This window comes from Neoarius graeffei, chromosome 3 (genome assembly GCF_027579695.1).
Source record: "Neoarius graeffei isolate fNeoGra1 chromosome 3, fNeoGra1.pri, whole genome shotgun sequence".
In the NCBI taxonomy this organism is placed as follows: domain Eukaryota; kingdom Metazoa; phylum Chordata; class Actinopteri; order Siluriformes; family Ariidae; genus Neoarius; species Neoarius graeffei.
In genome coordinates, this window is record NC_083571.1 from 43717889 (window position 1) to 43744280 (window position 26392).

Here is a 26392-nt window from a genome sequence, read left to right on the forward strand (position 1 = left end):
CAGTGATCCCAATGTGACACATTGACTTGCAAAGTGTCTCACTGCCTGCATAGCATGATAATATGAATTCCTGGTCATGTGAACTTTCAGGGACAATAGAGACCAATATTCAAAAGTAAAAATTATTTATATTTTAGCATTTCATCAGTGTTGTAGACATGAATTCAAAAAGGCAATGTATTTAAGGGTACTACATATTTTCAGCAAATGCTGAATATTCCATCCATCATCCATAACCGCTTATCTTATGCAGGGTCACAGGCAAGCTGGAGCCTACCCTAGGTGACTATGGGCAAGAGGCAGAGTACACCCTGGACAAGTCGCCAGATCATTGCAGGGCTGGCACATAAGACAAACAACAATTCACACCTACAGGCAATTTAGAGCCTCCAATTAGCCTAACCTGCATGTCTTTGGACTGTGGGGGAAACCGGAGCACCCAGAGGAAACCCACACAGACACGGGGAGAATATTAAAGTGCGTATTCTGGACCAATTTTGTTTTTTTAATATGAAAGTATGTCCCTTTACACATTCATTCAGAAGGATAACTTTGCACAAGGCCATCTGTCTACAGCAGAAAAAAATAAAATAACAAAACACGTCTGGAAAAAGCCCAAGGGAGTCAGATTCGTGATGTTATCTGCAGAAGCGCCAGCAGGTTGTGTGAGCTTGCACAGTTTCAGTGCATAGCCTGTGTAGACCAAGCGCTCCCATTTCTCTCTCATTGTCTTGTCTTTTGGGAAATGATGAGTACTAATCCCATCAAGATTGGTGTTGCTACACCCTCCTACGATACGTCTGTTAACCATTTTAATAATTACGTGATAACATTGAAGAAATTTGCAGAAAACCACCAGGTTGTTTTCTCATAAACAAACCAGCGCTGACGTAGGATTCAGAAGGAGGTGTCCTGCATGTGACGTCACGAAAATCAATGTTTCCCAGGAAATCTAAATGCCAAGTTTTTTCAGAGGTGGACCAATTCGCCTCAAATGGCTTGATTTCAACTGAATTTTTCTGGTATTGCACAAAATGCAAAATGTGACAGATATTTGACCAAAGTTTAATATAAAATAGGAGAATTACATTGATCTTGCTCCTGATTTTACTTGTGATATGCACTTTAAAACTCCACACAGAACGGCCCCTGTTGGCCACTGGGCTCAAACCCAGAACCTTTTTGCTGTGAGGCAACAATGCTAACCACTACACCACCTATGCTGAATATTCCGATGTATTATACAGGGTGTCCATAAAGTCTCTTTACAATTTAAAAAAAATTATTACAAAGGCGGTGGCACAGTGGTGTAGTGGTTAGCGCTGTCGCCTTTTTCTGTGTTTTAACAGTGAATTTCCTGTTGAGATATTTGTGTAGTCTGTTTCCTTGGTGATCGGATGAAGAACTTTTATTCTGAAAATAAATGGCTATTTTGGGCGGCACGGTGGTGTAGTGGTTAGCGCTGTCGCCTCACAGCAAGAAGGTCCGGGTTCAAGCCCCGTGGCCGGCAAGGGCCTTTCTGTGCAGAGTTTGCATGTTCTCCCCGTGTCTGCGTGGGTTTCCTCTGGGTGCTCCGGTTTCCCCCACAGTCCAAAGACATGCAGGTTAGGTTAACTGGTGACTCTAAATTGACCGTAGGTATGAATGTGAGTGTGAATGGTTGTCTGTGTCTATGTGTCAGCCCTGTGATGACCTGGCGACTTGTCCAGGGTGTACCCTGCCTTTCGCCTGTAGTCAGCTGGGATAGGCTCCAGCTTGCCTGCGACCCTGTGGAACAGGATAAAAGCGGCTAGAGATGATGAGATGAGATGAGATGAGATTACAAAGGCAGTTGTTGAGATATTGTAACTAGATTTATTTTATTTTAATCAGTGTTGATTAAAGTTGTTATTCACATTACAATTTTGTGTTTCAGATATTGTGTTGATGGAAACCGAACCCCTATAAAATGGCTACTCCTCAAGAAAAGGCACAATGTGTATCCTGGTTTGAGTACCGTACCGTGTTGTTGTGCTTCATGCAATTAATGGTGCCCATATAGAGGTCTATTAACTGCAGTTGAAAAAAATTTAATAAACCCTGATTAAAATAAAATAAATCTAGTTACAATATCTCAACAACTGCCTTTGTAATAATTTTTTTAAATTGTAAAGAGACTTTATGGACACCCTGTATATCATTTTCATGTGCTGGAGGATGATGCGACTGTCAGTAAGAAAATGCTTTTACAATCAGTATCAGGCAAACTGATCATATAATTTGCCGCTTTATTATTTTAACCCCAGTGCTATTCATTTTGAAAGTCAAGAACATGCAGGACTCTAAAACTCCTGATGATTTTTTATGTGTGTCATTTTTCATGTTGATATTTGCTTATGGTTGGAGGGGGGAAAGACAGCAAGCTGTTAATACTTATGAGCCTGGAAAGGGTCACAGCGTAGTTTCCAAAAACCCAGATGCTCAGCCAAACTACAGTCAGTGTTCATGCAGTCCAAAAAAAGAAAGATTTTGGACAACCATGTGTGCTGCGAGGGCTGGACGTGCTGTGTGGGCATCTTTTATATTAAAAACGTTGGGATAATTATTCATTTCTAAAACCTGTTGATATAGAATATTCTTTTTATAAATAATAGTATTTATCCTCAAAAAATTAACCAAATTTTTCACTTGTCAATATAATAAATTAATATTGCAAATATATAATATGATCATCATCCATGGATCATATGCCCAGGGTACATGTAAAATCTAAATGTCACCCATCACCATGGGGAAAGCAAAGACCTTGCATTTGAAAAAAAAAATAGATAAGTAGTTAAAATACCATTAAGCACAATCAGGACTATGACAACAGAAATAACCAACATATTTTAGACTAAAACCGCTAAAATCATTGGACATCAGTTAATCTCTCAAGATAATGACCCTCACCATGCATCCAAAACAACAAACAGAATTTCAGAAGACAAAATCAATGTTCTGGGATTTGAACTATACTGAAAACCTGCGGTAAGAATTGAAGGAGGTCCACATGCACAAATCTAACAATATAAAGAAGCTTGAAATTGAATTTATTTCAATTGAAATACATTTAAATTGAATTTATTTATTGAATTGAAATTAATCGAATTCTTATGGCCTTAAACAGATGCAAAGTCTATAAACACTTCAGTGATCATTCAGAAAACTCAACAGAACAGAATATCAGAATTAAACTGCTATACTCAATTAATAGTTATGACTATGGTCAATTCTGTGTGGTGGAATGAACTGAGAAGTGGCTAATCACTTAAATAGCTTGTTTATTACCAGAAAAAAAGGTGACATCAGCTGTAGCTGAACAAAGGCTTACTTTTTTTATAGTAGGAAATGGGGGCATCGCTGGATGTAGGATGAGGTGGTTATGATCTCTATAAAAGCCTCTACACCAGATGTACCATCCATCAAGCTCTTATCAAAAGTAAGAGCTTGCTGGCTAATGTACTTAGTGTAGCTAACAATAGTGACAAAATTGCTTTGTAGCTAATCTGAGCAGTATGTAATTTATGTAGCCGCTAGCAAGATACTGTCAGAGCTAGAAATGTTCATCTATGGATTAGAAGTGAATTCAATATGTAGCGACATCCTTACACTGAAAAAAAAAGTGAAATCCCCCAAATTGGGGGTTGGTTCATGGTACAAAGATTAAAAAGTCAACCCTTTTCTTGATTATTGATTATTTTCAAGCAACTTAAAAGAAGAAAAAATAGGCAAATATAAATAGTACTATTATTGATGTGATGACTATGGAATACATTAGTCAGGTGCATACAACGTTAGCAACAGTAGATCCATAACCAGGATAAAGTTGTCTTCTAATCAATGTTGATAATCATTCTCATGAACAGATAAACTAGGTACCAATTATGGGTTTGCAGTAGGGTTGGAATTGTAGGTCCATCCATCAGCAGTAATGTTTGGTTAATTCTGCACTTCATGGTCCATTGTATTATTTGGTATGAAATGTTTAGTCATGTCAGTTTATTTGAACAGCACTTTTACCAAAAGACATTGTCACAAAGCAGCTTTAAGAAAAATAAAAACTTTAAACATATGAACAAATTTATCCCTAATAAATGTATTTATCCTTAATGAGCAAGCCTTTAACTTTAACAAACTGTTGGACTCAAACTTCACCCACACATGTCTAAGGTCTGGATTCTTTGCAAGGTTATGGAAAGAAATATTTGCTTTTCCTTTTGCAGGCATGGCATAACATTTAGCTGTTTCCCTTTCTACATTATCTGCTCTGCTACCCCTACTACAGCTTGCAGTTACAGCACTACTTATAAATGGCAATGGTAACTCACTGGTTGAGGCAGTTGGCTACTGATTGGAAGGTCATAAGTTCAAATCCAAGCATCATCAAGCTGCCACTGTTGGGCTCTTGAGCAAGATCCCTAACCCTCAATTTCACAGTTGTATCCTGTTTACTTTGTAAGTCACTTTGGGAGGAAAAAAGTGTCAGCCATATGAGATAAATGTACATTCTATAACTAGTGTAGGATGAATAGGGGATCATTATCTATAGGGCCAAAAGTATATGGACACCTTGCTATCACACTCATGTAGTTGGCCTTCCCCCAACTACAGCATTACAATTTCCATTTATTGGAACTACAGCACCTTCTGAAAATTTTGGAAGAGCAAAGCCAATTCTTTTTTTTTTCATTTGGGTTTTAATATGAGATAATGGATCACAATTTCAGCTTTCATTTCCTGATCTTAATATCTAGATGTGTTAGAACATGGCACCTTTCTTGGCAGATGACCCAATTTTTAGGTGAACAAACGTATCGGAACAGATAGTCCATCCATCCACCCATTATTTGTAGCCGCTTATCCTGTTCTACTGTGTCGCAGGCAAGCTGAAGCCTATCCCAGCTGACTATGGGTGAGAGGCGTGGTACACCCTGGACAAGTCGCCAGGTTATCGCAGGCAGATAGTCCTCAAGTAAATAACATTTAATATTGGTTGCATAGCCCTTGATTTTCCAAAACTTCTTCACACTGATGACCCACTGCCATCATCAAACTCTTGCATTCTTCTTTTGTGATGCTTTTTCAGGCTTGTACTACAGCTTCTTTCAATCACTGTTTTTTTTTTTTTTTTTTGGGAGGGGGGATTACTTCCTTCAGTTTCAGGAGGTGAAATGCTGCTCAATTGGGTTAAGGTCTGGGGATTGACTTGGCCCCTCTAAAACTTTCCACTTTTTCCACTGATTAAGTCCTTTGTTGTGTTGGCAGTGTGTTTTGGGTCATTTTCTTGTTATATGATAAAGTTCCTACCAATTAGATTGGAAGCATTTCTCTGTAAACTGGTAACTAGAATGTTTCTGTGGACTTATGAATTCATTCTGCTGCTACCATCATGAGTTAAATCATCAGTAAAGAGCAGTGAGCCTGTTCCAGAAGCAGCCATTCAAGCACAAGTCATGACACTACCTCCAACATGCTTCACTAATCAATTTGTAAGTTTGGGATCATGAGTAGATCCTTTTTTTCACCACTCTTCATCCTTTCCATCACTTTGTTAAAGTTATAGTTAAAGTCTTAGTTCTAGTTCTTATGTCTGCTCTTACTGCCCATTTCTCTGGCCCTTATATGGTAAAGTGTAAAGTGTCTGAAATAGATTCTGTCATCTATATACCTGAGCAGAGGGGGGAAAAAAACAGTTGTGCCATGTTACCATGCTTAAACTTTACCATTCTAGGAAAGCTGCTCAAGGGGAGCAGTAAAAAGTCCCAGAGACTGTGGCCTCTGGAAAGACCTCCCCTTCTTTGATCTGTGTGGAACTATTAGGTGATAATGGTTTGATAGGTCTAAGTTATGGTCAGCAGTGTGGCAGGTTGTTGAACTCTAAGATTCTGTCTAAAATATGAATGCATTTGTTCTACCTCCCTGAATGTTATTGGGATGATTATGTTGGTTTACTCCACTCTCATCCCACTCTGTTTAATGATGTGCCCTCATGTACCAATGTGTGAAAGCATGAAATTGATGTTGGTACTACCACTCCCATTAAACAGCATGCTTACCATTGTCCTGTAGGTAAGAGGGAGGTAATGAAGGAAGAGGTTAAAGATCTGTTGGAGAATGGTTTAGCTAAGCTTAATCATAGTCTTTGGAGTGCTCCATGTTTGGTGGTTCTTAAGTATGATGGTACGCATCGTTTCTGTGTTTTAACAGTGAATTTCCTGTTGAGATATTTGTGTAGTCTGTTTCCTTGGTGATCGGATGAAGAACTTTTATTCTGAAAATAAATGGCTATTTTGGGCGGCACGGTAGTGTAGTGGTTAGCGCTGTCGCCTCACAGCAAGAAGGTCCGGGTTCGAGCCCCGTGGCCGGCAAGGGCCTTTCTGTGTGGAGTTTGCATGTTCTCCCCGTGTCTGCGTGGGTTTCCTCCGGGTGCTACGGTTTCCCCCACAGTCCAAAGACATGCAGGTTAGGTTAACTGGTGACTCTAAATTGACCGTAGGTGTGAATGTGAGTGTGAATGGTTGTCTGTGTCTATGTGTCAGCCCTGTGATGACCTGGCGACTTGTCCAGGGTGTACCCCGCCTTTCGCCCGTAGTCAACTGGGATAGGCTCCAGCTTGCCTGCGACCCTGTAGAACAGGATAAAGCGGCTAGAGATAATGAGATGAGATAAATGGCTATTTTATTCATATACTTCCACTTCCTCTCCTCCTTTTTTCTCTCGGGGGTAATTTTACTTTGTTGCTGCCTCAATTCCCTGGATTTATTGTTTGGGGTTGTGACAGTGGCTCATCTCTGTATTTCTTTGGAAAGTCCAATCTGGCCTTCTGATTCTTACTGCTAATGAGTTGTTTGCATCTTGTGGTATGGCCTCTATGTTTCTGCTCTTGAAGTCTTCTTCGAATGGTGGATTGTGATACCTTCATGCCTGCCCTGTGGAAGTTGATGATGTCACTGGCTGATATTTTTGGGTTTTTCTTCACAGGTCTCACAACTATTCTGTCACCAAATACTGTTGTTTTCCCTGGCAGACTTGTTCGATGTCTGGTTGTTAGTACACCAGTGGTGTTTTTCTTTTTCAGGATATACCAAATTGTTTTACTGGCTATGCCTAATGCTTGTGCAATGGCTCTAAATGATTTTTTTCTCAGCTTCAAAATGATTTGATTTTGTCCCATAGACAGCTCTGTGGTCTTCATGTTGGTTTATCCTTCCATTATCTCTAGCCACTTATCCTGTACAGAGTCGCAGGCAAACTGGAGCCTGTCCCAGCTGACTATGGGCAAGAGGTGGGGTACACCCTGGACAAGTCACCAGGTCATCACAGGGCTGACACATAGACAGAAACAACCATTCACACTTACGGTCAATTTAGAGCCACCAATTAGCCTAACCTGCATGTCTTTGGACTGTGGGGGAAACCAGAACAAACCCACACAGACATGGGGAGAACATTCAAACTCCACACAGAAAGGCCCTCGTCAGCCCCTGGGTTCAAACCCAGGACCTTCTTGCTGTGAGGCAACGGTGCTAACCACCACCACACCACCGTGCTGCCCTGGTTTATCCTTTTAAACAACAAATGCAATCTTGGCAGGTCTCAAACTTAAAGCAAAATCTAGGTCTCAAACCAAGAGTAGACATTCAGAGCTATTACTTATTTAAACAGTCAGTCTAACAAGACACACCTGGGCACACCTGTTAGTTATATGTATTTTTGATGACTTGAAAAATGGGTGGGTTCAAACAAAAGGTACCATGTTTTAAGTTGTTTAACACATCTAGATATAAATATCAGGAAATTAAAGCTGAAATGATCTCTCATATCAAATTCATCTTTTGATCTCAAACCCGAATACCTTCATTGTATAGCAAATACAATTGAATTGCCCTGATGTTATACTACTTTCAGAGGGGACTATAAGAAGCCCAAACATGTTCTAAAATGATAATGACCTTCTGCACAAAGCAAGCTCCATAAAGACGTGGTTTGCCAAGATAAGAATCGAAGAATTTTAGTGGTCTGCACAGAGCCCTGACCTCAACCCCACTGAAAACCTTTGGGATGAACTGGAACACTCACTGCGCTCCAGGCCTCCTCGCCTGTCATCAGTATCTGACCTCATTCATGCTCATGTGGTTAAATAGGCAAATTCTCACAGTGATGTTCCAAAATCTAGTAGAAAATCTTCCCAAAAGAGTGGAAGTTATTATAACAGCAAATGGTGGGCTAAATCTTGAATGGGATGTTCAGAAAGCACATACGTTATGGAGTGTTATGGTCAGGTGTGCACAGGCTTTTGGCCATATAGTGTATGTATATATGAACTACTCACTGGTGTAGATTTTCCAATACATAATGCTAATGTTTAAGTCCAATATATAATTAAACTGTGTTTTCATAGTACATTGAATTCTTTCATGTGCAAAAGTCAAAGAATACCCAGTGTTCAGATTTTTAAATCTGCTATTTTCTACATACATAATTCCATTAGTTTCAGATTTTGACATAGCATTCAATGTAAATAATGTAAACAAATATACCATAAACCCAAAACATTTTATTTCACACTTCATCTTCCATGAAAACATTTTCCTTTGTTTAGTAGGTCATTTAGCAGCAGACACCTGAGATTTTCTCCCTTTCTATCAGCATCAGTTTGAACTAGGTGTGTGCTGTAGGGCAATCACTCAGAGTGACAGATGTGTTTGCATGTTGCCCATAATGCAGGGCACTAATCTCACAGTCTGTTGTGGCGTTACCCCCTGCTGTTCCAAACAGTAGTGACAAACTGTGCACAGACGTTCCCTGGGAATATCCTAAGGAGCTCCTGTGTAGAAACTGTCATGAACCAAGTTGCCCAATGAGTTACTGACACTGAGGGGAAATTATCAACTATCTTGGATGCCGTTAGATGCAACATCACTGTAAATCGTTGTGTGTTAATGATGTATTTATGTGCCATGATAATTTGGTGTGAATGCTTAGCTGCAAATCAGTTTTGCTGAATCCTTTCCTGGACAGAATTCAGACCAGGTTGAGAGGTTAAATGGTTTTACAGTTGAGCAGGTGCCTCATTATTCAGCTTGTTATCCAGACCAGTAATGTAGCATCTAACCCGACATCCTAATGTTTATTTAATCTCTCTCTCTCTCTTTCTCTCTCGGCTTCATATTAAAGCATTCACTGCTATTTATTTATTTATTTATTTATTTGACTAGAAAACCACTCATCTCATCTCATTATCTCTAGCCGCTTTATCCTGTTCTACAGGGTCGCAGGCAAGCTGGAGCCTATCCCAGCTGACTACGGGCGAAAGGCGGGGTACACCATGGACAAGTCGCCAGGTCATCACAGGGCTGACACATAGACACAGACAACCATTCACACTCACATTCACACCTACAGTCAATTTAGAGTCACCAGTTAACCTAACCTGCATGTCTTTGGACTGTGGGGGAAACCGGAGCACCCGGAGGAAACCCATGCGGACACGGGGAGAACATGCAAACTCCGCACAGAAAGGCCCTTGCCGGCCACGGGGCTCGAACACGGACCTTCTTGCTGTGAGGCGACAGCACTAACCACTACACCACCCTGCCGCCCCTAGAAAACCACTAAGAGATTATAAATATTTTATTTCTTGATTTCAGCTCTGGAGTTGCAAAATGTACTCTGCTACAGTGTAACCCAAAACACATTATTCATTTATAGATTTAAAAATCCTCAAATGCTTCCTGTATCAGATATGATCTTGGAGCAGCATCTTGGACTCCAAGTCAGAATATTGCTTATCTTGTTGGCCCACCTTCCACTTCTTGCCTCTGCTACAAAGCAAAGGAATATTAAAAGAGCCAGGCTAAGCCTGGGAGTGAAATCAGACCACTGTTAGTTTTCCAGTCACTCAGTAACAGTGAAGGAGATCTGGCTCTACCCCATACAACATTTTGTGTTGTATCTGAGATGAGCCTCCTTCTCTGGGGCCTGTGCTGGTTATTTTAAATCTGATCTATATAATTTGTCTTACACTGCACAATCAATCTAGCAGCCCAAATCTCTGGCCAGATGTATGGTAGCAAATTCAATGAGAGCTGACAGGATAATCGAAGTACACATCAGTCTCTTCTATTGATTGCAAAGCACAACCATGACGTTGCACATTGTGGTGGTTTTGTATTCCCCCTGCCTCTTCTTGCTTTTTCTCTCTGTCTGTCCTCCTTCTATCTATTGCACTCCCTCCTGATTTTCTGTATTTTCTACACAAGCTACAGTGAGCTGAATTAATGATGCAGCAAGAGAACATTTTGTTTGGCTCCTAATGATCTCTTTCTGTTTCCTTCTTTTTTGGTCTTTGTACGTGCAGTGATGCAGAGACCTGGTTCTGCGTTTGTCCTCCGCTCTACTCAGGCAAGCTGTGTCAGTTCAGTGCCTGTGAACGCAACCCATGTGCCCACGGCGCCACCTGTGTTCCCAAGAGTCCATTGGAGGCAGTGTGTCTGTGCCCACATGGGTGGCAAGGCCTCCTGTGTGACAAGGGTAGGTTCTGAATCTGCTGCAGTAGTGTTTGGATCTGAAGCTAACCCCAGTGTTTATGCCTCCATCGTTAGAAGGGTTTTCCATCCGTGATTCTCTTTAGCATGATATCTTAAAGAGGTTTCATTGAAAGGATGTTGATCTTCTTTGTGGAAGTAATTGATTATTGGATATGGAATTATTTCCTCAACAATCTCCAGAATGAGTAGTTGAATGTTTTGTAGGATTTATATGGAATTATCATTGTAACCAGCATTTGAATTGGTTGGATTTTAGAGCCATTCTTACACAATCATGTTCAGGAAGTCAAGGCCCATTATCTTGCTAAGATTTTTACCATCAGTCCATGCAACCATTCATTCATGCATTCATCTATCCAAGATTCTCGATATATAGATTTTTGATGTCTCAAGAATGAGTGGTTAAATATTTGCAGGATTTATGTGGAATGATAAACAGCATAGTAACCAGCAGAAGAACAAATTAGTTTTTGATCCAGACAGGGTCAAGGTCACAGCAAGGTCAAATGTCTAAAATATTTTTTTCTTTAATAGCTTCCTTCTTGTTTAAAGTATTTTTAAGGGTATCTGAGGCAAACAAATGTGTAACAAGAAAGAATACTTGGTGGCATCCCCATCTTCCAAGACATTCCAAACCCATGATGAAATTTCATTCATCTTCAGTAACTCTTTTATCCTAGTCAGAGTTATGGAGGATCCCAGGAGCACTGGGCCTGAGATGGGAATAGACTTGGAGGGAATACTAGTCCATCACAGGCACCATATATTCACAAATTTACACACTACCTACAAGTCTACCTACTGGGATGTTTTTGGGAGGTGGAAAATGGAGAACCTGGATGAACCCCATGAGGATATGGGGAAAACAGGCCCAGAAACACCATACAAACAGTAACTTGTGCTCAGGTTCAAACTGGGGAAATTATTTCTGTGAACAACACTATCCGCTGCAGCACTGTGCCACCTTTCCAGTTAGATTTAATTTTTGTAAATCAGAACAGAGTGAGCAAATTAAACTAGTCTAGATGAGAAATTATTTTGCAATATGAATTTGCTTGCATCTTGTAAATCTGCCCACATTTACCAGCCAGTGTAAAAACCTGATTTTTTTTGTTCTTTCACCAGTCAAGCTGGTAATTACAAAATCTATTTGTTGTTATACAGATTCTGTTCACCACTGGTAACCATATGGTTACTAATATGGTGTTAATGTAACATGTAATGTAATATGGTCTCAATGTAATGCTTCATTTTTTTTGGGGGGGGGCAAATGTTTTGGGATTGGGTTTTTTGTTTTTTGTAAAAGTTATATCAAAGTCCATATTCAAACTTTTAGTTCACCATGGCTGAATTCTTCCTAAAATAACAGTAGACATCAGAGCACATAATACGATGCACATTAAGAGGACAATATTGTACTGGCTCTCTCCATCTATTAGAGCTCTCTTTCAAGATGTAAAAGCTCTTATTTTGCTATAACGTAATTGGGTAGCAAGATTTAAAAGACGCTTTGGCACAGCTCACCTAGCCACCATGCCAGATACCTCTCTCCATTAGACAATATAATGCCTGTGCCAGCTGGAGTGCTGTAATCTTCTTGTGTTACATGGAGTGTGGGTGACATTTCAATTTAAAGCCCAGTACCATCAGTTAACATCAAAGTCTATATTGATCAGTAGTACAGGCTGCTGTAGCTCTCATTGGTACTCAAGCATCATTTATTTTGCACTTACTTGTTACTGGTTTACAGAAATACATCTTGAGACAGTCCAGAAGTATAAGATACCTGCTTTTCATGCTTTTTGGTATTTTATAGATAGATTGTAGATATATTTGGTGTTTCTGCCATCCAGTGCAATTTAATTGGCCAAGAATTAGTTGCTGCAACAAATGAATCCAACAGCTGAATAAAATAAAATGAAACCCATATCTTATACAATTTAATTGAATTAAAAGGCAAGGCAATGGTGGCAATTAGTCAGTCTTATTATTAATTTCAGATATAAAGTGCTATGAAATCTGTTTTATATTATTTTAGATTCCATTTTATTTTTTTCCCATTTTCACTTTTTGCCTCTCTCTCTTTCTCATGCTTTTATCTTTGCCATTTTTACTATATGAAAGAAGACTGTAGTGCTAACTGAGTAAGCTAAGGCGACAAAGGCTTTGGCGATAAGTGAGTGAGCTTGGCCAAAAAAAAAGGTTTATAGGCCAGTGTCTGGTAGCGCAACTGTCTTCGCTTTATTGTTAAAGGTAAACTGCCTTTCAGATTTTTCAAGTGTAGGTCATAAAAAGAATTTTCCCTGGCACCCAATTATTTTTGTTTAGTGAACCGAAAGCTACTGAATTCGAATCACAGACTTCCAATTTTATTAGGTTTTTTTTTTTAATAGAACAATTAATGAATTTAGGGCCATGAATTTAGGGCCATCTCTGTTATTTTTTTCCTGCTTCAACATGACCCAATTCAAGATACTACATCATGCTTCACATGATGGGCTTTCCCCATTCGCGCAAGGCATTGTGGGATACAAATTTGAAACAGGAGAGAAAAATGGAGGACATGAGTGTGCGAATGAAATGTGAAAGACTGACTACAGTAACAGAAAGTGAGAAGAAAAGGCTTTATGTTGCAAAAGAAAGGAAACGCAGGACCAAACTAATAAATATCGGCGGTCAGCGAGCACCTCGGTGTGATCAGCTGTTTGTTTAGTGACAGAATGATGTAACTGTCAGTGCACAGTCAAGGTAAACTTGTAGGTCGCAGTAATGCAACACTGTGGATGCCAGCTGCCGTAAAACCCAAAAGAAAAAGAAGGTAAAGCTGCACGTGTGCACATGAACTTCCTCTGTCTGCTTGGCTGTGCAAAGCAAACAATTTCATGCATATTATTTGCTAGGGAATCCCCTCAAATTAAATAACTTCCCAGCCACAGAATGGCCTGGTTTCTTTGGGGGGGTTGGGGTTGATTTTTTTTTAGATATTACAGAAATAAACATATATCACAATGGGGGGAGGGGAATGTTAGCAAGAAACTGGAAATCTTTTATCCTTAAGACTTCACCATGGCAGAAAATGTATTGTTATATTAAATAAATGTCTAATTACAGAAAGCTTCACCAAATTATAAAGTTGATATTTTTCTTTGTTTAACAGCTAATTTTTTAATCTGTTCATTATTAGATTATGTGGAGAGTCTGCAATACAAATCCCTGTGAATGAGCTGTTACTATAGAGACAGTAACATATTAGAAGAAGTGCATTAAAATAAATCATAATTTGAACTACAACTGGAATTGCCATCAGGTCCATACTATTAGACAGAATTAATCAACACCTTCTGACCAATTATATTTGAGAATTCCGCAATGCTCTGTTACGAAATCATGTAGCAATTTTAAATATGTTTTTTGATAGGACATTTAAAGAGCATTTTAAATGTTAGCACTTTAATGGTATGATTGCCAACAATGTCAGTACATCTATGGAATATAGCCTATATATCAGCCAGTTTTATTTGTCAATCTATATATCAATTGGATCCTAGTAAAAAATAAATAAATGCATGACAGAATTTCAGTTTGCTCAAAAAACAAATGTGAATATGTTGTATAAGTGGTACAAGAATAACATGTTAAGAAATTTTGTAAAGATTGCACCCAAATCTCCAAATTCTACTCATTTCCATGTTTATATCTGGAATTTTATTTTATATTTCTGTAATTCCATCATGATTATTTTAGCAAATTATAAATACAGTGCATTGTTGATCTGCACTAAAAATGGTTGACTGTGGTATGTTAAGACGTACCTGTAGCAGCAGGGAAGAGTGCTATTTGTTAATATTATGATGGCTAGCTATAAAGGTCATCTTTGCAGCTATCATTATTGCTCTATATCATCTGGACTCTGCCCATCTGACCTTTTAATAAACTTGTCCATCCAGTTTACAGGTCTACAGCTAGCTAGCCATGATAAGTCATATTTGTAGGTTAAACAAATCCCAAAACCCAGAGATTCACTGGCAGAAAATCTCCCTTTCACATTAAAAAAATCAGTTAATCCAACAACATGTGCCAGAAAAACAGGTCCATTTGCCCAAAGCTTTGCTGGCTGGAAGCTATCTGCAATCATGCAACATCTGTCCAGGTTGTCCTCAGCTCAATCTGAAAAAAGCAGCCCAGTAACAAACAATGGTCTGTTTGCTTATTTTTTTGCCATCCAAAACGTTAATAGAAAAGGTGTCAGGCATTTTTTTTTTTAAATTTAAAACAATATCACAACAGATTTAATGCTGAGGGGTTTTTTTTTTGTTGTTGTTGTTTTTGTTTTTTGTTTTTTTGTTTGTTTTTGCTTTTTTTTAAATCAAACAGAGCTAAGTATAGCTGATGATGCTGAGAAAGATGTCCTAAGAAAATGCACATCTGTTTGGACAAAACACTGCGTAGGCTGCAGTACATTTTCCCACAGTGTAGAGAAACTCTGGTATGTAGAAAAACAAGCCTATAAGGATTGTTTCTGAAAGCAGAGGGCAAATGTGGTAGAACTAGCATAGAGACCACCTTTTTTTCTTTTCTTTTTTCTTTTTTTTCTTTGCAGGGAGCTGGAATAAACTGGTGGTGTGTCGCTCGCAGAGCATGAGCAGAATTTTAATAGGCTCTTACTTCCTCATCGGCCCAGTCACTTGCACTTGTTACCAGCATCCTTATGAAGAGAAACATAACTGTGCCTGTGGCAGTGTAGTGTGAGGTGATCGTCACTGCTGCTGTCGAGCTGCAGGATTTAGTTTACTTTTCTGTGCCTTTTTTTTGTTTTTTGTTTTTTTTCATACATGATAAAACCCTTACATAAGGCAAAAATGAACTGTATGCAATCTAACTGTGTGCACTCTTTACTTGGGTAAACATACATTATTTTTTTAAATAAAATTTTCAAATTCTGCATTTATTTCTGATCACTCTTAGTAACAGAATGCATTTAAGCTTGTAAGACTATATGGCAATTAAAATACAGTATGTGCAAATGTTAAATAATTTCAATTCTAGATTCAATAAAATTTTAAGCAGTTTTCTGCTGAAACTCTATACTTCAGGTGCTTTAGTCAGCAGCAGCAATATCGGAGACAGAGGAACAACCCGGGCCCAATTTATCCAATATCATCAGTTTTAAATGATTGAAAAGAAACCATCTGATGATGATGACGATGATGATGTGCAAATGATGCGAGCAAAAACCCATAGAGATATCAGCATTATACCAATCTTTTAAAGTTTTAAAGTATGAAATATCTGTATTATACTTAAGATGTCATGTTGCTATTCAGTACTAATAGCCTGTTGTTTTAAATATCAAAGTGTTAAATATAATCTAAATGCTTCTACAGCTTATAGATAATGCTCAGGATAATGGGTAAGGCGCTCCTTTGCTAGATAGCTAACTATGTCACTAGAAACGTGTATGAATTAACATGAGCTAACTCCAACAGCATTTGGCTAAGTTACCTAGCTAGCTAACTATACCTTTCCTTATATACTGATAATCAGTGTGGCGTTCATGTCACCATAGCTCATTTGGTTAGTTAACATAAGATCAGAATAGTCATTGGGTAATCTTCTTGATGACTACATTTTATTCAAGTCAGTGTGTGTTGTACTCTTTCCATCACTGTATGCTACTGCACATTTGATCTGCAACCCTGAACAGAGGATAAAGGATTAGTCTCCCCAACCAGAGTGAGTTTAATTTAGCTAGAAATCATTTCAATGGGAATGTTTGAAAGTCACAAAATCCCTTTGCTACAACGCATGAAATACTGTACACTGCTGTGTGGGGTGACCCATATTCTTGAACAAGCGTAAACTGAAATGTGTCTATCCTATATAACTCTGGTTACCTCTGTAACAATTGCTCAGTCCTACAGCCTTGTTAATTTATATGTTGAGTTTCCTCCATCAGTTAGATACATAGAGAACTGATGCTAATTGCTTCTAGTGCATTAACCAACCAGAGCTTTTCCCAACTGCTTAATTTGCTGTAAATCACATTGTAATTATGACACTGTTCTTGTTCAGTTCTTGGGAGATTTCCCTCTGCCAGCTTTCTTTTAGTTTGTACCACACTTATATACTCGCACACACTGAAATCATCTGTAGGTTTGTGGATAGTTAGTGAGCTTCTTAAAGGATGTTTTATTTTGGGTTTTTTTTTTATCAGTTTTCCTTTTTTTCAGTTTTCTTGTTTGCCTTTGCAAATGTCAAATCTCGAATGTCCTTCAGCACATTCCTGGCAATTTTGAAACTGGCACAGGACTTTGAGTTTCACCTGAAGTCATTTAACACATGGTCTCATTAAGGACTTGTTTGAGCAGAAGAAAGCACAAATGAGCAGATGTGTGTGAGCCAGCGGTAGAGCAGCACACAGCGCACACACACCAAGGTTCTTTTGTTTTTTTTTTGTTTGTTTTTTTTGTGTGTGTGTGTGGGTGGGTGGGGGTTTTTTGTTTGTATTTTTTTTAATGACAGTATATCATCCACTCCTCCTCTTGATAGTGTCCTAGGCAATCATTAGATGATGTGTAAATATAAAGCAATGAGCTTCTATCTTTGCAATTTCCAAAAGCATAAATAATTCAGAAAGGAAAACAGAAGGCCTGCATGCAGTCACTGTTTAGGCAGAGTCTCATGCATGCAAGGCATTAGGGGAGGGGGACTGGATGGAAAGAAAACACTCACTGATGAGAGAATTGCAAGCAAATGCAGATAATGTGAAGACACCAAAAACCCCACAATGCTTTTTGTTCAGACATAAATAGAATTATTTGACAGCTTGCTGAGGGTATGAAATGAATCATCCTTTTGTCTTTTTCCTTTTTTTCTCTCTTTTTTGTTGGAGCAATTTTTGACCGATTATTTAAAGTGAGATTATTCTACATTTATTCATGTTTCCCCACCTTTCAAAAAAACATTATGAAACTCCTGCTTGTGACTAAACATATGCTGATGGTAAAAGATAAAATCACAAATGTAGGGAGGAAAGCATAGCAATCATTAACTAACAGCCATTCCTCCATGGCGATGGATAAAAACCCAAGTGCATGGTTAAAAATGCAGTGTGTGGATCAAGAGCATCATCTGGTGGCTCTTCTAGAGGCTGCATTATACTCTGAAGCTCACATTCAAATGCCATTTTCATATCTTTGGTTGTATCCTAGGGAACTAGATAGATTTTTGATTGACTATTAATAAACTAGAGTTTATCACTGTTTTTTAAAAAAAGGTTTCATTTGTCTTTACTCTCTCCACAGCCATCAGAATTACTCGACCCAGATTTAGTGGTTTTGATGAGTTTGGATATGCGTCCTACATGGCATACCCACCTCTTTCCAGCATGAGCTACTTCTATGAATTACGGCTCAAACTGACATTTTCCAATAATAGCACCGCCATGAAAAATAACCTTATTCTCTTCTCTGGACAGAAAGGACAAGGTGAGAGAGGTTGTAGTACATACAAGAACACACATGGGAAATTAATATCCATGTGTGTTTAGAAATTATTTCTGTAATGTATGTAATGCATGTGGGAAATGCATGTGTTCTGAAGTGCCATTAGACAGGATTTCTTTTCTTTTTTTTTCAAGCAAATTTTATATTAAGATTTTTTTCTTCTTCAAAACTAATACAATCCATTCAAGTAACACTGATATAAACTCTTCTCTAATTAGACCAGTTCACTTTTGGAGGGATGACTTAGGTCCCCTCAAGCAAGCGTCACACCATTCCCAGTTTTTCCTGAGGTCAGCCACACCGGCTGCTGAGTGACACGTCACCACTGGCGGGCCATTTAATCAAAAGGCAGACAGGCGAAAAGGAATACGTGGAGGTCGTGAATCTTCCATACTTTGGCACCGCTTTCTCGGTATTACAGTTTAGGGTGATGCATCAGGGGAAAAGCAGAATAAGACAGCTGTATGAATAATGAAGCAATTGTCAGGGGAATGGCATGGTACAGTGGAGGACAGAAATCATGAGAGAGAGAGAGAGAGAGAGAGAGAGAGAGAGAAGATGAGACAAGGCAGCAGCCATTCATCTGATAATTAACATGATAAATTGGCTTGTTTGCTGCATGAGTTCTGCACAGAACTTTAAAGGTCTGACTCTATATCTGTCCAAAAGGCATCACTGGAGATGACTTCTTTGCCTTGGGAGTGAGAAACAGACGAATCATCCATAAATTCAACCTCGGTTCAGGGGTGGCGACCATTGTGAGTGACCCCTTAAACCAGAGGATCAAAATACACACTGTGCACTTTGGACGATATCTTAGGGATGGATGGATGAAGGTGATTTTTCATTTTCTCAGTTACAAGCAATGTAAATGTCTCAGTAGACCACATCACTGTTCCACTAAAATACACTGCACCATGGTGATTCATTGTTGCATGGAAACCGTGCATCAGTTTGAAGCCATATTATCCATGGATGCCAATAAGTGCAAAAATGTTTGTGATTTTATTTTCCCATAATTAGCGATACACCATCTATTTCATATTGGCAAGATCTCTGGTATTACAATCAACTTCAAACATATTTGTACTCCTTTACATGCCTCTGAAATGTTAAGGCAGGCTCATTTAGACTAAGCAATACATGTTTGAAGGCATTATGTTACTCACCCTCACCCAGATTTTAGTGCTAGTGATGTATAGCAGACCATTTGTATTTTAGCCAGAATTCTACAGTTGTATTTGCCCAAATCAAAGAGCTGACCTGGACCAATGGCACATCCATTAAGTATTGAACAGAACAGTTTGAAAGAGTGCTATTGAACCAACAGTGAAATATTTCAGTGTCAGATAACCTTTTATTGGTGTGTATTCAGGTTGATGGGCAAAGGAACAAGACTGGGTCAAGTCCCGGTAATCTGGCAGCTTTGACTACCTTTAGTCCTCTTTATGTGGGCGGCTACAGTGAACACATTCCTGAGATGCTGCCTTTAGGTGCCAGATTCAATAATAGCTTTCAAGGTAAGATAATTGGCTACACAACTTTTTCTTAATTAAACTAATTAATGTTCCAGTGTCTCTTTGTTTACTGAATCTGAGTAAGCATAGCATAGATTAACTCTTAAAGCCTTTTTATACTATTGAATGTTACAGGCTTGTAATGAACCTCATTTCAGCTTCATGATGCAGCTCAGGAGGCGAATTCAATTTGCAAAAATCTGCATAGGAATTCTGTTACTGAATATCAACCAAACGGTTTTGCATTCCAGTTAGGCTCCTTAATTGACCGACTGGAATAGAGCCCGATGTAAATTCATAAAGGGATTTACCTCTTCTTTTCCACGGTTTTAAAGAGGATTGAAGTGAAATAAGATTTTAAGAAGAAGACTGATGAATAGAAATACTTTAATATATTGGTTATGGCTGCAAAGCAGACTGAATATCAGTTGCATTGTATTTTGGCTGGTCTTAGAAGGTAAAATGAACATACACTCTGTGGCCACTTCAGTAGGAACATCTGTATAACCTGCATATTCATGAAATTATGTATTCAGCCAATCATGTGCCAGCAGCTCAGTGCTTAAAATCATACAGATACAGGTCAAGAGTTTCAGTCACCATTCATATTAAACATCAGAATAGGAGAAAATGTGATCTCAGTGACTTGATGGTGCCTTTGACTGTTGAAGAAACTGCTGGAATTTTCTCCTGGGGTTTTCACAAACAAGAGTTGACTCTACACTGAATGGTGATGGGGAAAAAACATCCACTGAGCGGCAGTTCTGTGGGCTGAAATGCCTTGTTAATAAGAGAGGTCAGAGCAAAATGGCCAGACTGGTTTGAGCTGACAGGAAGGTTATGGTAACTCAAATAAGCACTCCTTACCACTCTGGTAAGCAGAAAAGCATTTCAGAACACACAACACATAGAACATTGAGGCAGATTGGGTACAACAGCAAAATATTACATCAGGTTCCACTCCTGTCAACCAAGAATATGAATCTGAGGCTCAGCAAAACTGGGCAGATGAAAATGGAAAAAAAAAAAATATATATATATATATATCTCAGCTGGATAGTACAGTGGTAATGCTCACTGACTACGACGCAGGAGATCGGGGTTCGAATCCTGGTCGGGGCAAAACATCATCCAGTAAGGGTCCTTAGGCAAAACCCCTCATGATATATCAGCCTACCTCAGGAATGAGTGAAGACATAACTGATAGAGTCATACCGGCTCAGACGTTGCCCGGGTCAACAAGGTCTGCGTCAGTTGCTAGGGAACCAGGGCAAACTGATGAGAAATGGGCTACTGGAACAAGACATCGATGGACGAGGACAGAAAATACGGATTTGCTGGAATGCTACTATACAAGCAATCCCAGAGAGAGGGGATACATGCAGAGAATGTGGGACCATTGGATACTTCGAAACCCACAATCAAGGCTAACAAAGAAACAACTATTAGCCCAGTGTTCCAACATCCATAATCGAAATCTGCTATCACAACTAGAGATTAATGAAATACAACAACGATGCTACGGCAAGGGGGAGCCAGGAAGACAGGTCAGCGGGGAGATGTCATCATCCCCACAACCAGAGATTGGGTACCAAGCCCCAACAGCTAACAGCCTCAACACAAGAGCTGCTGACCTGAGAAGGAAGATCGTGACCCAACTGGAAACCTGGAGCCCCCGACGAATACCGAAGCTGAGTTGCCAAGTACCTTCAGAAGATCTACTAGTAGATGTGAATGCTGCTCTGAAGACAATCTCCACAAGAACCATCACTGAGACCAACAAGCTGATACACAGTACAGCAACAGTAATCATGGAGATGCTTGGACACAAGGTGGGCTCGGGACATAACAAACAGTATCCACCATGGAAGAGACGATTAGAGGCCAAGATAAAGGCAGCAAGGAGAGAAGTTAGCCAGCTAGCTGAACTACAGAAAGGGAACATGGTGAATAAAGGGGCGCCCAGGAAGTACAACTCACTCTCCATACCAGAGGCACTCGAAACTGCCAAACAGCGACTAACAGCTCTGGCCACCCGGTTGAGGAGATACACCAAGGAAGGAGAGGCCAGGAGAATAAACAAGCTGTTCTCCACTGAACCAGCCAAGGTGTACTCTCAATGGCAGGGGAACAACAACCGGTCAGACCCACCAAGAGCTGAGGTGGAAAAATACTGGAAAGACATATGGGAAAGAAAGGCATCACACAACACCGATGCCCAATGGTTAGTGGACCTAAGAGCTGACCACAGCAACCTCCCAGAACAAGAACCAGTAACCATCTCAATGGCAGACGTCCAAGAAAGAGTGTCAAAGATGAAGAGCTGGACAGCACCAGGCCCCGATATGATCCATACGTACTGGCTGAAGAAGCTAACTGCACTCCATGAACGCCTAGCAGCACAGATGAACCAGCTGCTGAGGGATGGAACCCACCCAGAATGGCTAACCCAAGGCAGGACAGTCCTAATCATGAAGGACCCCCAGAAGGGGCCCATCCCATCCAACTACCGGCCAATTACCTGTCTCTGCACAACATGGAAGGCCCTGTCAGGCATCATTGCGGCAAAAATGAGTAAGCATGTGGCTCAATACATGAGCGAGGCACAGAAAGGAATTGGCAGTAACACCAGAGGAGCCAAGCACCAGCTACTGGCCGATAGAACAGTCGCCCGAGACTGTAAGAAGAGACAGACCAACCTGTGCACTGCCTGGATTGACTACAAGAAAGCCTACGACTCAATGCCTCACACATGGATACTGGAATGTCTGGAACTGTATAAGATCAACAGGAACCTAAGGACCTTCATACAGAACTCAATGGAAATGTGGAAGACAACCCTAGAGGCCAACTCAAAACCCATTGCCCAAGTCAACATCAAGTGCGGCATATACCAAGGAGATGCGCTATCACCACTGCTGTTCTGCATAGGCCTGAACCCCCTGAGTCAGATCATCACGAAGAGCGGCTACGGGTACCGATTCCGTAGTGGGGCAACAATCAGCCACCTGCTCTACATGGATGACATCAAGCTGTATGCCAGGAATGAGCGAGAAATAGACTCGCTGATCCACACCACCCGGATCTACAGCGATGACATAGGGATGTCATTCGGATTGGACAAGTGTGGCCGGATGGTCTCAAAGAGAGGCAAGATGATCCGGACTGAGGGGATTGACCTACCAGAGGGCAACATAGGTGATATCCAAGACAGCTACAAGTACCTTGGCATCCCACAGACTAATGGAAACCATGAAGAGGCCACAAGGAAGTCAACCACAGCCAAATACCTCCAGAGAGTAAGGCAGGTCCTGAAAAGTCAGCTGAATGGTAAAAACAAGGTCCGAGCCATCAACATGTACGCACTACCAGTCATCAGATACCCCGCTGGTATCATAAACTGGCCAAAGGAGGAGATAGAAGCCACAGATATCAAGACTAGAAAGCTCCTCACCATGCATGGAGGGTTCCACCCCAAGTCCAGCACCCTGAGACTATACACTAAGCGGAAAGAGGGAGGCCGAGGGCTAGTGAGCGTCAAGACCACGGTCCAGGATGAAACATCGAAAATCCGAGAATACATCAGAAAGATGGCCCCAAAGGATGAACTGCTAAGTGAATGTCTCAGGCAGCAGAACCCTGATGAGAGTGCAGAGGAGGAGGAGGAACAGATAACCTGGAGAGACAAACCCCTACATGGCATGTACCACCGTCAGATAGAGGAAGTGGCTGATATCAAGAAATCCTACCAGTGGCTGGATAATGCAGGACTGACAGACAGCACAGAGGCACTAATCATGGCAGCACAAGAACAGGCCATAAGCACAAGAGCCATAGAGGCCAGGATCTACCAGAGTAGATCAGACCCAAGATGCAGACTGTGCAAAGAAGCCCCTGAAACAGTCCAGCACATAGTAGCAGGGTGTAAGATGCTAGCTGGATCAGCGTACATGGAGAGGCACAACCAAGTGGCTGGGATAGTATACAGGAACATCTGCAACCAGTATGGAATAGAAATACCCAAGTCCCAATGGGCCATACCACAGAAGGTGGCTGAGAACAACAGGGCCAAGATTCTGTGGGACTTCAGCTTCCAGACTGACAAACAGATCCTGGCTAACCAACCGGACATAGTGGTGGTGGACAAAGAGCAGAAGAGGGTGGTGGTGATAGATGTGGCGATCCCAGCTGACGCCAACATCAGGAAGAAGGAACATGAGAAACTTGAGAAGTATCAAGGGTTGAAAGAGCAGCTGGAACGGATGTGGAAGGTCAAGGGTTGTGTGGTCCCCGTGGTAGTGGGGGCACTTGGGGCAGTAACCCCCAAACTGGGAGAGTGGCTCCAGCAAATCCCAGGAACAACATCTGAAGCCTCAGTCCAGAAGAGCGCAGTCCTAGGAACATCGAAGATACTGCGCAGAACCCTCAAACTCCCAGGCCTCTGGTAGAGGACCCGAGCTTGAGGATGACATGGATACCACCCCCCCGCCGGGGGTGAGAAGGAGATTTTTTATATATATATATATATATATATATATATATATCACCTGGTCTGGATTAAAGCTCTTGACCTCTAGCTTCATAATTTTAAGTATTCTGCTGCTGACACTTGATTGGCCAATTGAATAAGTGCTTGAATGAGCAAATGTACAGGTGTTCCTAATAAAGTGGGCATTGGGCACATTTATGAGGAGGATTAAAATTAGGTTAGATTTGATGCTTATTTGATAAATACATAGTTATAGAGCTTTGTCTTTGGTGGGGCTTTTTTTTCTGAAGCAGTCTCATGTCTCGCAATCATTCATTGTTTAATATGAGATACTGCAAAGTGCAGAGTGTGAGTCATCATATTAAAATGCCTTTGATTCACCGGGTGCCTGTATTTCAATAAAATGCTTGTCACCTATTTAGATCTGCTAGTGAACTTGGCAGCTTAATATATTTCCTGTGCATGCAGGCACATTACAGATAACAAATCTCAAAAAGTGAACTGCCTTCTTCAGGCAATTCAATAATACAAGTCTCTGTCTTAACCAGTCTCTAATTGTGATAGCTAGAGGTAGGTTTGCAGCTAATACACTCCATGGGCAGTTATCAGTGAGCTGTGGTCCCCAAGGAAATGTCAACAAACACAATGCCACGCTAATAAAGTGTCATGATTATCTTCAGGGAATCATGTGTGAGCTGTGTGCATCTGTTATATGGAGGAAAATAGCACAAATAATTACCAGTCAAAGGTCTGATGCACAGACATCTATGAATAGATTGAGAAAATAAAGTACTACAAGCCCCTTTGTAATGATTTTCACTGCTGCATGCTCTGATGCAGTGGATGTTTCAGTGGAGGACAGTGCTTATGTGCATAGAGAGCATGTTCTTTCTTCATTCCTCTCTCTAACCTCCCTGGCCAACACAAAAACAATCACTCATTTAAACCATCTGCCTCTTGTCAAGTGCGAATATTTGCTGTTTTGCTACAGAGACCCAAGTTCATGGTAATAAATATTCATGAATGAAAGCAGTATTTTTGATGTTCTCGAGTACAGGGATTATTAATTCATCAGTCTCTGACTGTAGGTGCAGCTCACAGGCACATGTCTGACTGAGAGTTGATGCTGGCTCCCAAATGTCTTCCACAACAGCAACAAATTTTTTAGAGCATATTTTACATAGGGCGGCACGGTGGTGTAGTGGTTAGCACTGTCGCCTCACAGCGAAAAGGTCCGGGTTCGAGCCCCGTGGCCGGCGAGGGCCTTTCTGTGTGGAGTTTGCATGTTCTCCCCGTGTCCGCGTGGGTTTCCTCCGGGTGCTCTGGTTTCCCCCACAGTCCAAAGACATGCAGGTTAGGTTAACTGGTGACTCTAAATTGACCGTAGGTGTGAATGTGAGTGTGAATGGTTGTCTGTGTCTATGTGTCAGCCCTGTGATGACCTGGCGACTTGTCCAGGGTGTACCCCGCCTTTCGCCCGTAGTCAGCTGGGATAGGCTCCAGTTTGCCTGTGACCCTGTAGAACAGGATAAAGCAGCTAAAGATAATGAGATGAGATATTTACATAAAAGAGACCTTGGGAGAAGTGACTTTGGTGTGCATTTTGGGTTCGTTTATGTAATCCATCTGATATGTAAATCACAGAGACACAAAGTGAAATCCAGATTTAGTGTTATAGGTACAAACATTTACAGAGTTATAGTTGTAACATTTGTGCATGAGTTGCACACACAGGGTGTAGTTTGCCAAAAATGTCTCATTTTTGAGTTTTTTTGCACAATGTCAGATTGAGTTTTACAACCCCAATTCCAAAAAAAAGTTGGGACACTGTGTAAAACAAATAAAAACAGAAGGTGAAGATTTGCAAATCATGGAAACCCTATATTTCATTGAAAGGAGTACAAAGACAACATATCAAATGTTGAAACTGAAAAATTTTATTGTTTTTTTGTTTTGTTTTGTTTTTAATGAAGCGCAAAATATGACAAAGGAGACCCCAACTGTTGAAAAACTGAAATTGTATATCAGGCAAGAATGGGACAGCATTTCTCTTTCAAAACTACAGCAATTGTTCTCCTCAGTTCCCAAACGTTTACAGAGAGTGTTGTTAAAAGTAGAAGTGATGTAACAAACTGGTAAAAGTGCCCCTGTCCCAACTTTTTTGAAACACGTTGCTGACATCAAATTCAAAATGAGCATATATTTTTCAAAAAACAATAAAATTTCTCAGTTTCAACATTTGATATGTTGTCTTTGTACTATTTTCAATGAAATATGGAGTTTCCATGATTTGCAAATCACCGCATTCTG

At 40.3% G+C, this 26392-nt stretch overlaps 1 protein-coding gene across 1 annotated transcript in view; it reads left to right on the top strand.

Moving 5' to 3' along the window:
• eys (eyes shut homolog) overlaps nt 1–26392 on the top strand; it is an 877903-nt gene that overhangs the window by 825464 nt on the left and 26047 nt on the right. Inside the window, 4 exon segments of the mRNA XM_060915649.1 lie at nt 10382–10554; nt 17876–18058; nt 18746–18912; nt 19452–19596. Of these exon segments, the coding sequence (XP_060771632.1) occupies nt 10382–10554; nt 17876–18058; nt 18746–18912; nt 19452–19596 (668 nt within the window).